The 12769-nt window shown below is 40.9% G+C and overlaps 1 protein-coding gene across 1 annotated transcript in view; it reads right to left on the bottom strand.

Moving 5' to 3' along the window:
- LOC114660745 (transketolase-like protein 2) overlaps positions 1 to 12769 on the bottom strand; it is a 140638-nt gene that overhangs the window by 85958 nt on the left and 41911 nt on the right. Inside the window, exon 4 of the mRNA XM_051933546.1 lies at positions 134 to 231. Coding sequence (XP_051789506.1) covers positions 134 to 231 — 98 coding nt within the window. The remainder of the gene's footprint in view (positions 1 to 133; positions 232 to 12769) is intronic.

Genomic DNA, 12769 nt, shown 5'->3' on the forward strand with positions numbered 1-12769 from the left:
GAAATGACAGCAGAAAACACGGTTAAATTTGTCAAAAATCATAATGTGTTCCCCCCCCTCCCCCCTTTGTTTAAGCACATACTATATATACACTACTACTGGCCCAGCAGATCATTAGGTTCAAACAATTTACCTTGCCTTATCAAAATACTTCCCAGTGTAAGCCATGCCACAAGCAGCTCCTAGACCCTGCCCCAAGGAGCCTGTTGCCACATCTACAAAGGGTAGTTTCTAACAGAAGAGAAAAATGCATAACTCATATGTTTATAGACACACACACAAACAAAGACACAGCATTTCAAACAATGGTCTTAATGTTTTAAATTTTAAATGAAATGGCAAAATCAAGTTTTATTAAAGATGATAAATCTTGTTAAAACAAATCCTGTAAATACTGTACTTCATATGTAAATTTAAGAACAGAAAGTATTAATCTGGTTACCACAAAAAATAAATAAATAAATACAACACCAAAAGGGCTGGTTTTTTGGGGGCCGGCACGAATTAATGTCATTTCAATTAATTTCAATGGGGAAAATTAATTTGAGATATGAGCATTTTGACTTACGAACTCGGTCACGGAATGAATTAAACTCGTATCTCAAGGTACCACTGTATAAGGTTGATCAAGAATGATATGATCATCATTAACTACCTGACTTCTCACTTGTGGGGAAAAACTTTATACATTATGTACTTCTATACTGTACTATAACATTCAAACTGAAAACTATATTGCTTAAATGAAGAAAAAAAAATTCAAAACAATCTTTACCACATGAAAATGTGAATTTTACACACGTTTACATCTATACACTTTTCAAGCCAGATTTTCTAAGATCAAATCTCTGAAATTTTGAGAAATTGGCTCAGATTTATATTTGCATCAGTATATAGCAAAGACAGCAAATATTAATACTTACGAGTAGTAATTTAATGCGCAAACCAATTTTCAAAACACACAAATTTAGCGATTGGTGATTAGTGCTTTTAATAGCCTCACTGTCCGTTTCTCTGTGGTTATGCCCGTCTGTCACACATTAAATCTTCAATATATTTTCTTCATGCTTTAAACCATTATGAACTGACCAACAGGATATTGTTTGAAAACTTACACAATGACCAGACATCTAAATGAAATATTTTAAAATGAATATATCGAGCAGGTCATTTTCTCAGTGTTGTAGATGGATGAGCATGCAAAAAGTGGTGCCTCATCCAACAGAGTTCTGTGTTGTGCAAATTGCAGCATGGATAAAGCATCAGTTCCCTGCAACTCCAAACTGGAAAAGCTGGTTAGGAACTGGATGAGGGTTTAACTGTCAACTGTAGCCATTGTGACCACCAGGGTGCTCCAGATCACCAACACCAAACACAAACAGACAAGTCCAGCAACACACAGAAGACTTCATTCTATAGTGGGAAACTTCCCCTTCGTTCCCACAAGCACAGCACAGGATAAAGCACAAGTAAAAATATGCAATAAGCATGAGACTTGGCCTTCTCCGTGTGTGTGCAAGCATGGGTCTCTCTCCCACCTCCATTCCTCCTCCAACAATCTTAATCTCATTCCCTCCTGACTCTGGCTTCCCAAATGGAATGAGGCGGCTCCTTTTATATCACACTTGGAAGATAGACAGATACTTTATTAATCCCAAGGGGAAGGGCTCCAGGTGTCCCATAATCTCCTTCTGGACATGGCGGCAGTCCTGCTGAGAAGGGCCCCAACAAGATTGAGCTTCCATGCTCCAAACCCATGGCACCATAGCAAGCTAGAAGGACCACCCTCTGTCGTTCCAGGGGAGGTACTGCCCTGTATAAGCTTTCCCCGGTTACAAAGGCATCCCGGCCAGGTAGAAGTCCTAACTGTCCATTAAACCATGCATATAGAGTAATTTGAAAATTTTAAACAAAGCCTTCATTTATTTAATAAGGTCTGTATGGCATTTTATTAAAAGGAGCTAATAATCACTATTTCAACTTACTTAAGGTGAATTGCATCTGTCACCAATCACTTAGTTCATTGGTGACATTACATGATTCATTTCTCAATTCCACAACAGGATACAAATGGCAATAATGACAGGCTTTTTTGGATTAAAGTGCAATGGGATTTTCCTACTTTGATTTAATTGAATATTTTTTTTTTTAAATAGGCATAACATGCTTTGTCCAAATTCACGACCTGCAAACTTAAAATCGAACACATTTTTGCCACTAAGAAATTCTACTTCTTTTCAATGATTAGTGGCCAGATATTCAACACTATACTAAATTGACTGAATAAGCGAGCATTACAGCAGCTGTTAGTGTAATATTAGCTGTAAAACCATATTTTACACACACATTTTTATGTGCTTTTGGAATGTCTTGCAACATAGTAGTTCAATTATGCAGACTATTTAAAAACAAGCAAAGTCATGGTTCAGCTTTTATATAAAATTAGCACTATTATAGCTCAGGATGGGCTCAGCTGTGCAATACACACAGGTCAACTTTACAGTTGTTACCTAGAGAGGCCATTAGATTGAAAATGTGTATAGATTAGGCCTTTAAACAGCAAAAGACAGGCTGAGGGGGGAAAAAGAAATCCTAAATAAATCTAATGGGGTGAATTAATAAAGCTGTAAAACACCTGCAAAGCCTGATTCTGACCGAGTACGCAGGCCATCTTTACAATGTTCAAAACATAAGCCATGTCTCTTTTTTGTTTTTACTTTATTATGTCACTTTATTATTATGGGCACCCTGTCACTTTGGTAGTAATATCTGTGCATTTCCCACTGCACTGGTACTATTGTATGCACCACAAAAACTCTGTATTGAACTGCAAGATTATAGCCCCTGGGTACTTCCTGAATATTACTTTTATAATGCGTACTTAAAATGTTTGTATCTAAACTTGGTATAATCCTTGGCTACTGGTACTTAATTTCTACTCCCTATCTCCTCCCCCTCCAACTGTGCTGTGCATTGTCTGCCACTACTTCAACTGCACGTTCACAGGCTCACCACGTAACAAGTCTATCACTCAATGGTTGATGTGGGGAACATTTAAAATTGACCACAGATCCTGCTTGATGAAGGAGACAATCTGTTCTTTTAACTTGAAGGGAGCTAAAGCAGGAACACTGTCCGTATCACTGCTTGCTTGCTCTGTGTTAGAGCAGGGGTGGGCAAAGTCATTCCTGGAGGGCTGCACTGGCTGTGGGTTTTTGTTCCAAACCAGTTGCTTAATTAGAAAACAATCCTTGCCAATAATTACATTTCATGGCTTGTTAGTGCTTTAACTCTGCTATGTCAAGTCATTCTCATATCCTAGATTTTTTTTCCATTCTAAGGATATCATCCAAATACTTTGAAGTGTAAAATGGATGGGTAATTCTCAATCCTTCACTTTCTCTCTTTCCTTCCAAATATTTAATTAAACCAAATAGTGCACGATAAATACACACAGGTGTAAAGGGTAACAAGCAAAATGGATAACTGCTGGTTTCTTTTGTCATTTGCATCTTATTGTTAATATAAGGAGCAATTAAAAACCGAGAATGCAGCGGTTTAAGACTTAAATAAGCAATAAGGGTTCAAAATCTTAATGAGGGAGATAACTAAAATGAAGCAGAAGTGTTTCTAGAGCAACAAGGGAGCTTCGCTCGCCTACCCCCGGCGTTTTGAACCCGTGCCCGCTGGGTAGCCACGTGTGAGGATGACGCGAGTTTAATAAGGAGAGCTTGCCCGTGTCACTCTGGGGCTCTCCACTGTTAATTATATCCAGGCAGGCGCGTGTTTGTATCTCGGTACCTCGAGCTGTGTCGTGTTGAACCCGTGCCTGCTTTGTTTATGCAGTTTGAGACGCGCATTGTAGGAGTTCACGTCTATTAGATCTACGCAGTAGTGCCACTCACAATATGGCGGCCACGCCTGCGCACTCCGTATTATGTCGGTTCTTACCATGCTGTGTAGGAGCATTTGCCTTTTGCACTTTACTGGGCTTTGTGACGCCCGATGTAGGCGCCTGAACCTTCAGGGTCCGTATCCACTGTGTGGTGTGGACGTTTAACTGTCGTTGGTTCTGCCTTTATATTCTGTATCTTGGTGTGCATGTGTTTAGTGCCTAGGTTTTATTGTAGCTGTTGCATTCCAGGTTTCATCATGTGTAACCCGCTCTCCATGTGTTCGTCCCCGTTCTTTAATCCCTTTATGAAGTTTGACTTTGCTTTCTATTCTGTGTTTTATTTCTGACCTCGCTTCATCTTGGTTGCGGCATGTCAGACCGTTCGTAGTGTCTCTCGTTTTACTGTGGGGAGGGTGGCTTTGTTTTCTAATCTGCTCTCTATGTGTTTGTTTCTGTTCTTTAACCTCTTTATGACGTTTTACTTTGTTTCCTACTGTGACGATTCGTAGTCTGTCCCGTTTTACTCAGGGGGGGGGGGGGGTGTGCTTTGTTTCTTTAATCCCTTTATGACAATAAATGCTTCTTATTAAGCAATTGGGTTGGAACAAAAATCTGCAGCCACTGCGGCCCGACTTTGCCCACCCCCGTGTTAAAGTGATGAAAATGACAGCTCCTGTTTCAATAACAATGCTCAAGACTGTTTCTGTCTTTACAAAAATATTGCCAATTTTCTCGGAAACCTGGATTCTTCCTTCTGTCTCATGCAAGTCTGTGAACCACACATTACAAGAGGTAACAGAAGTGGTGTCATGCACAGATGGTTCCCCAACAGCTTCAGCACAAGGTGCCTTCAGGGACTCTTAACCCCTAACTGTCCTAGGGATGTGCTCAAGGATAGCACATCCCTAGGACAGTTAGGATAACTCCTTTGGATGATCCCAAAGGGTTTCCTCTTTTGCATTGAACTCAAGGCCAAGATGTGCTGAGACAGGAGAGACTGGGTTGCCATCCTGACCTGATTTTTGACCAGGGATGTTCTGCAAGTTGTGCAATACCTCCCTCTTGAGAGACTTGACAAGTAAAATTTCCTGAAACAGCAAGTTCTTCTTCATGCTGGCATTAGCTCATTGCGCTTTGGGTGGGGGTCATAGGGGAAAACACATTTGGGCTGTGGCAAAACGACCTATCAGAGGACAGGTGCAAGATTTACTCACCCTTATTCAAAACTGGTTCTGTTAAGATACCTTTGAGCGCATTATAGAAAAGCTTGCTATTGACACCCTCTGTAAAGAGATTCTCCGAAGCGATGTCGAAACTGTTGAATTTTACCTACAGTTCTGAAGGGGCCAAAGCCACTAGTCTGTCTCCTGCTGCACAACCGTCACATCCCTATATTACTGGGGAAGAGCCTCCAACCAGCTCCATGTGCAGAAGACACCATCAAGAAATTCCCCAGCCTGGATCAGCTGCAGACGCTTTTTCTGTGATCAGTTTGGACATCTGGCTGGGGAGTGTTGCCTACCACCTGCTAAGTCCCTGGAGATCAGCTTGGTCGTAGTATGTTGCTCTCAGGCCAAGTTAGTGCAAAAGGATAACCAAGGTCTTGGTTGGCTTAGCCAGGCAGGAGGTCCCAGCCTGGTTGGTGACCTCTATCATTCAATGAAACTTCCTCCAGCAGTTACCCTGTAAACATTCACTGTGTTCATGACAAAATTAGTACAAGACTATACTACTCACTCTGAAAAATAAAGGAATTTTAAAGTTCGGACTGTGTGTTGGACTCTTTACCCTGGCCTCTCAGTTTGGAAGAGGAATGCCCTATTCCTGCAGGTCCTGGCCATCTGTAAAGCACCTCTTTCTTTAGTATAAAGGGAGCTCACCATTGTTGATAGCTTGGAGACTGAACCCAATTTGTAGAGGGAATGGGGATGATCCCTCAAAGTTTCTGGGACAGTGAGAGGGCTCTTTGCAACAGGTGCTTGCACCTTCAACCTCCTCAGATGGGGCTGCAGGGTCAGGTTCTGTGGAAACGTTGGCTGACACACAGATGGAGTTTGCATGCTTGCAACAACCCAATAGCACCTTAGATTTTGCATCTGAACAAGCACATGTCGCAGATTACTGTTGCTATGAAGAGCGGGAGGGCCCTAGTTTCAAAACTCAACTTTTTAGTTAAGAAAAGCTTCTTGTATTTGGCGATCATTTCCAATCGCAATGGGGGCAGGTTGATTGAACAGTTGGTAGCCCCAAGTGCTCAGATGGTGCTGAAAATTGTCGGGGGTCATTTAGGCACGGAGAAGATGAGATATCACATTTTTAGCTTATTTATTGGAAGAGTATTTTTTTTTTTCTTGCTCTTTATTTCGTCTTATACGATTTCTCGTATTAGAAATTTGTTAGTTTTCACATACCCCTTAGGGTCAGAGCGCAGGGTCAGCCATTGTACAGCGCCCCTGGAGCAATTACAGGTTAAGGGTCTTGCTCAAGGGCCCAGCAGAGTAGGATCTCTTTTGGCAGTGACGGGGATTCGAACCGGCAATCTTCAGGATACCAGCGCAGATCCTTAGCCTCAGAGCCACCACATTTGTAAGACTTACCCCAACTGCCAAGTTATTTCCACTCAAACTCGCTAGGGCCCGGCCCCCCCCCCCCTTTCACCAATGTCTATTTTTGATGTTCCTTTCGAGCGACTTGGGTTAGATATTGTTGGTCCACCTCCCAAGAGTAATAACGTATATTAGTATATGCTGGTGTTGGTTGACTACACAACAAGATATTCCAAGGTGACTGCTTTGCGGAAGGCTAACATACAGGCTTTTGCAAAGGCTTCGACAGAGATTTTCACTTGGATTGACACTCCACGCAAGATCTTCACTGATCAGTGTACACCCATTACATCTTGCCTAATGAAACAGCTATGTGAGAGCCTTGCAATTAAAATAACACTGGTCTACAAAAAATATTTTTTGTTTGCTTCTGGGAACTTCAGAGCATCTCTAAGCTTTTTACACTGGTTTCATATATGAAATCGGAATTAAGCTAGCACGTCAGGTTTTTGAAATACACATCATTGATGTTTTGTCACTTTTGAATATCAATATATCAACACGATATCTGGAGTTTGGACTATGTCCCACCAAAATTGTTTTGATGTGTTTATTCTGAAAACAAAACAGAAGATGATACCAGAGTATCCCATCATGTTTTCACAAAGGAAATCTCTTCAAAGGGAGAGTCATTACTCTACAATCAAGAAAGAACGCCTGGCAATTAACACTAGAATCCCTGAAGCCTACGAAAAACTTGTAATCCCGGCCCACCTTAAATTCCTTCGCAAGTCTACATCAACGTCTTGTTTTGTAAATGAGTCAATCAGCACAAGCAGCTTGCTATCCCATACCACCCTGGGTCTATAAAGTAAAAGTGGGAGTTCAGGTTGGTGTTTGTAGATGGGTGCAGAATTGGCTCAGACACAGGAAGCAGTGGGTTATGGTGCTAGGAACCTTATCTGAAAATGGGTATGTTAAGAGTGCGTGCTAGGTTGGCCATTGCTGTTTTTAACACACACACACAAAAATATTTAGATAAGAGCCAAAAGAAGAAGTTGGTTAAGTTTAAGCTAGGTGGATTGGCAGTTGAACTGCAATCTGTCGATTCAATACCAAGGGATTTGGACAAGATAAAGGCTTGGGTAGATTTGTGAAAGATGAACCAGGATGAAAGGAAATGAGGCAAGAAATGCTGAACACCTAGCTAAAGCAGAAACTATTACCGTGTTATACTATATTAATGACATGACGTGTATAAAGACTTTAGTCCAAATATTAAAAACACGTGCCCTTTAATTCAAAAATATAACCAAATGGGGGGGAAAAAAATCATTCAATTTACATGTTGCTGTCAATGAGTTACAAACTCTGATGATTGGACACTCTCCTTAAGAAAATCCATCAATGGGCAGAATTCATGGTTTCCCCTAAAAATGGCAAAGAACTACCTGACCTACCTAGTTGCATCCAAAATTTACTTGGGGAGAAGCTGAAATGTCTTGGAATAAAAAGCATAAAATATCTAAACTACATTCAAGAAAAAGACTGGTTCTGAAGCATGTACAGGCAAGGGGACTGGTAAATTAGTGGGCCGTAATAATTTACATATCTCTCTATTGTAACAAAAAAATTTAAAAAAATATAATCTTGAGAGACGAGACTATCCTGCGACGAGACGTGATCTTTTGAAGAGAGACACCTTCATGTCCTGCGAGACGAGACATGGTGCCAAGAGATTTAACCACGCCCAGGGCCGGAAATAAAACACAAAAGAGTAGATGACAAAGTAGAACATCATAAAGAATTCAAAAACGTTGGTGCGATACACATGCAGAGCAGGTTAGTGATAATGAATGTACGAAAATTCGAAAGCCTCAAAAAATAAATAAATAAATAAATAAATCGTAAAGATCGCATTAGCGTAAACAAATGGAAATTACTCGGTGAAATAACAGAACAGTGAAAAGAGATCGAATATATTGTTCGGATTTAAAACAAAGTCAGAGACTTGTAGATCATCTAATTCGTGTTGCCATCAGGGAAAACTACCGTTTCTTCCCAATGAAGAGGCGTATCTGCGAGAATCAAGATTGGTTGGTTGGGTGAAAGTGAAATCCTGTGAAAGAAAATTTCAAGCCCCGCGAGACAAGACTTTATGCAAAGAGATTTGGAAAAGTACTGCCCACATCTAAAAGCATTTACAGCCACGCACACAGTTCACTCATTTCTCATTTGTGTGAATGCTATTGTCAGACACAGTTCATGCAGAGAGAAAAATGATATTCACTCACGGGCAGTTATACGTTGCGTTGTCACGATGCAATTTCAAACACGGAATCAAAATTCAATGCGATATTGACAAGATGGTAAAAGCAAAAATAGATTGAATATTTGGACATATGACAGAAGTATGTAGATATTGTTTGGCTTTAAACTTTAAGTCGGAGACTTGTAGATTGTCTAATTTGTGTTGCCATTAGAGAAAAGTACTGTTTCTTCCCAATGAAGAGGCCTATCCGTGAGAATTAAATGTTTTGTTGTTTGCGAGCGGCAGAGATGCAAAGTTTCTGGTGCGTAGCACAGGCAGGGGGGTAGTGTCGGAAGAATAGCATGGACTTCCTAGTTAACAGATGGACACACTTTAACAAGCTCTGTATTTTAGACTGATCAATGTTCATTATGTTACAATTAATAAAAAGCATAGGAATATAAAGCACCATGAAATATTTGCCACTTCCTAATTTCCTCCATTTTTGCTTATTCATAAAACTTAGTTTTCAAATGACCATTTTTTTCTTCAATAAATCAAATGATCAACACCTATATAATCACCCATGTGAAAAAAAGTTAAAATTGCCACCCCCAAACCTGATACTTGGTTGTGGAATCTTATCAGAAGTTGAAGCTATCATAAGCAACAAAAACTGCACCAAGATGATTCTGGTAATTAGAGATCAGTCTTTGGCATATTTGTGGAGAAACTTTGGCTCAGTTTCTCTACAGAATAGTTTTAATTCTGCCACACTGGAGGGGTTGACTATGAACTGCCCGACATCTCAAAAGGGATTCAAGTCAGGACATTGGAATTTAAAGAAAAAAAGTTTTGAAGTGGCTTAGTCAGTCATTCAGAGATGGATTTTACTATTGTGCTTTGAATTGTTGCTCTCCTGCACAACAATTGCACTTGAGGTTCAGATCATGGGCTGATGACCTGACACTTCTTAGCACTTCTTTCTGACACAGAGCTGAATTCATGCTTCCCTCGTTTATGGCAAGTCACCCTGAAGCAGCAAAGTATCCCCATACCACAGTACCACAACCACCACTACCATGTTAGACTATGGGCCTGAGGTTCTTATCACGAAAAGCTGTGTTAGCTTTACATCATATGGAATGGGACCCATGCTTCTAAAATGTTTCACTTTTGACTCATCAGTCCACAGATTATTCCAAATGTTTTAGGAATAAAACTGTTTTTTTTTTGGCAAATGTTAAAACAGGCCTTTATGTTCTTCCAATTTAGAAGTGGTTTTTGCCTTTCAAATCTCTCATGGATACCATATTTGACATTAGCCAAGATAGAGGGCCCTGTCCATCCTTTGTTGTTCACCTGTGTTTTTCAGCCATTTACCACTGGAGTTTTCTATCCGCTCTTAAGAGTAATTTTGCTAGGCTGGCCATTACTGTGTAGATTACCCACCGTTCAAAGTCGTCTGCATTTGGACAGGTCTTGATTCACTGATGTCCCAAGGCTTTAGAGATTGGTTTGTAACCTTCCATCCATCCATTATCCAACCCGCTATATCCTAACTACAGGGTCACGGGGGGTCTGCTGGAGCCAATCCCAGCCAACACAGGGCACAAGGCAGGAAAAACCCCGGGCAGGGCGCCAGCCCACCACAGGTTTGCAACCTTTTCCCAACCAATAATTTTTCAGCAACTTTTTCAGGTGTTCTGGAATTCCTTTTGATTAAGGCATGGTAGGCTGCTTGTTGAGAACGTTTAGCCAAGTGCACCTTGCCGGACATGTCCTATTTAAGAGATGTTTAGATTCAGCAGGGCTGGAAGCAATCAAAACCCGAGTGCATCTAGTCTAATTTAAAGTTAAAAGTTATTTACATTTGGTTCATTGGTTGATTGAGTGTCCACTAGCATACCGTGTCGTTTGATGAAGTCCAGTAGCCAGTTCACCTCCCACAGATCAGTCTGTGTAATCTTCCCAGGGTGAACAATGCCATAGGTGTGTCAGCTACATGAGCACATTCAGCACTACAACTGGCTGGGGACCGATCAGCTGATGCAGGAACTGGTTTTTTGTTTTCAATTTCCAGGTCCTTTGCATCAGAATCGGAGTTTAATAACTGTATATGTAGTACTCCCAGGCTAACAGAGTCAGCTGCATGATCAGCTGGGAACCAATCAGCTGATGCAGGTATCCAACTTTCTTTTTCGATCTGCAGATCACATTGCATCAAAATTGGGAGTTCAATAAGTCAGAGTGAGCAGTAATGTGCAAAAAAGTGTTTTACTTTGCACATTCGCTTTGCTCTCGCCTAGTGGCTTGTCGTAGAATCTCTGGATATGCACAAGTCCAAAAGTCCTCCTAGCAAAGAAGGTCTACCTATAACGTTGATTGAAACTAACCATTAGATTTACAGCTTTTTTTCTCTACTTTAGTTGACATCCACCCTCAGGGCTATGTGACAAACAAATGTTGACATCTGCCCTAAAAGAGTTAGGAGGGCAAATCCTTTTACAGAAGCACTGTATGTGCCTGTAGTACAATTAAAAGTTTGCAAATGAATAAGGTCAAGGTTATTTTGTCATCAGTAACTGCATGGTGGCGCAGTGGTAGTGCTGCTGCTTTGCAATCAGGAGACTGTGGAATATTGTGGGTTGGCTTCCCGGTTCCTCCCTATGTGGATAGCGCTTTGAGTACTGAGAAAAGCGCTGTATAAATGTAATGAATTATTTTTATTATTACACACACACAGTGAGATGAGGCAATGTATCTCCATGAGCCACAGTGCAACATATAGCAAAATACAAAATGTAATTTGTGACATAAGCAATACAAAAGACACAAACAAGCACAACAAACAGATACATTGCTGCATCATCTATTTGTTGTAACAATAGTGCAAGAAAGGGAATACACTGGAAAGACATTTGGTTAGACAATAACTAGACTTTATGCATTCAGAATGGACACCCTGCAGTATGAAACTGGAGGAGTGGAAACAATAGTTTGAGATAGTAGAGAAGATACCACATAATGGGTGGGAATAGTCTTTCAGAATGTTACTGGCTTAGTTAACAGGTTTGGTAAATGTCTTTCGGAGGAGCAGAAATCTCAGCTGTTCTATTCACTGTAGTGTATCAGACAGTGATGCAGCTAGAAAGACTTTCAATGGTACTCCTACAGAATGCAGTAAGGATTGGTGGGGCAAGGCCCTCTCCTCGTCTGTGTCCACAAACAGTACAAACACTGCTGAGCCCCCTTGGTTATGGAGAAAGAACTCCGGGATCAAGAAAGGTCAATCGTTATCTGGACTCCCAAGAACTTGGGTGTTTGATCTGCTCAACAACAGCACCATCGATGGAGAGAGGTGGTTAAGTAGTGCTGTATTTCCTGAAGTCAATCATCTTTTGTCTTAACACGGAGAGAAATTGTTGCGCTTATACCAAGGGGCCACTCCTGCCACATACTCCGTGTATGGCAAGGCATCATTTTTCTTAATGAGACCCATCATCATGTCATCTTCAAACCTGACCTGGTTTGAGTGGATCTCTGCTGAGCAGTTGTGTCAGCAGTATAAAGAGCAAGGAGCTATGGACACAGCCCTGTGCTCAATGTGATGGTTCTAGAGGTGTTGCTGCCATTACGGACGAAGGCCTTTCCTTCAGGAAGTCTAAAATCAGTTTGGGGGGTGGTGTTGAGGCCCAGCCTGCTCATCTTCGTGCACAGTCTGTGGGATAATAGTGATGAATGCTGAGCGGAAGTCATTGATATTTATATGTTAACAAAAATACAGTGCCTCCAAAGCATCAGTACTCTATCAAAATAGGTGTATTTCAAACTTTGGTTAAATTTTGAAATGCACCTGAACAAAAAAATACTATGTCCAGCAAGAGAATTTGACAGAAATACAAGCTTATTTACACTCTCTGGCTCAACTGATTATCTACACCAAATAATGTTTGCACGTGTTCCAAACAGAGCATTAATATCTTTGTAAGGCGATAGATACGCTCAAGGTAAATTGGTTTTATTGGGTTTCCACCATTGTAGAGGATCATGCTCCCTGGTTTTCCCAGCACAAAC

This window comes from Erpetoichthys calabaricus, chromosome 11 (genome assembly GCF_900747795.2).
Source record: "Erpetoichthys calabaricus chromosome 11, fErpCal1.3, whole genome shotgun sequence".
Taxonomy (NCBI): domain Eukaryota; kingdom Metazoa; phylum Chordata; class Cladistia; order Polypteriformes; family Polypteridae; genus Erpetoichthys; species Erpetoichthys calabaricus.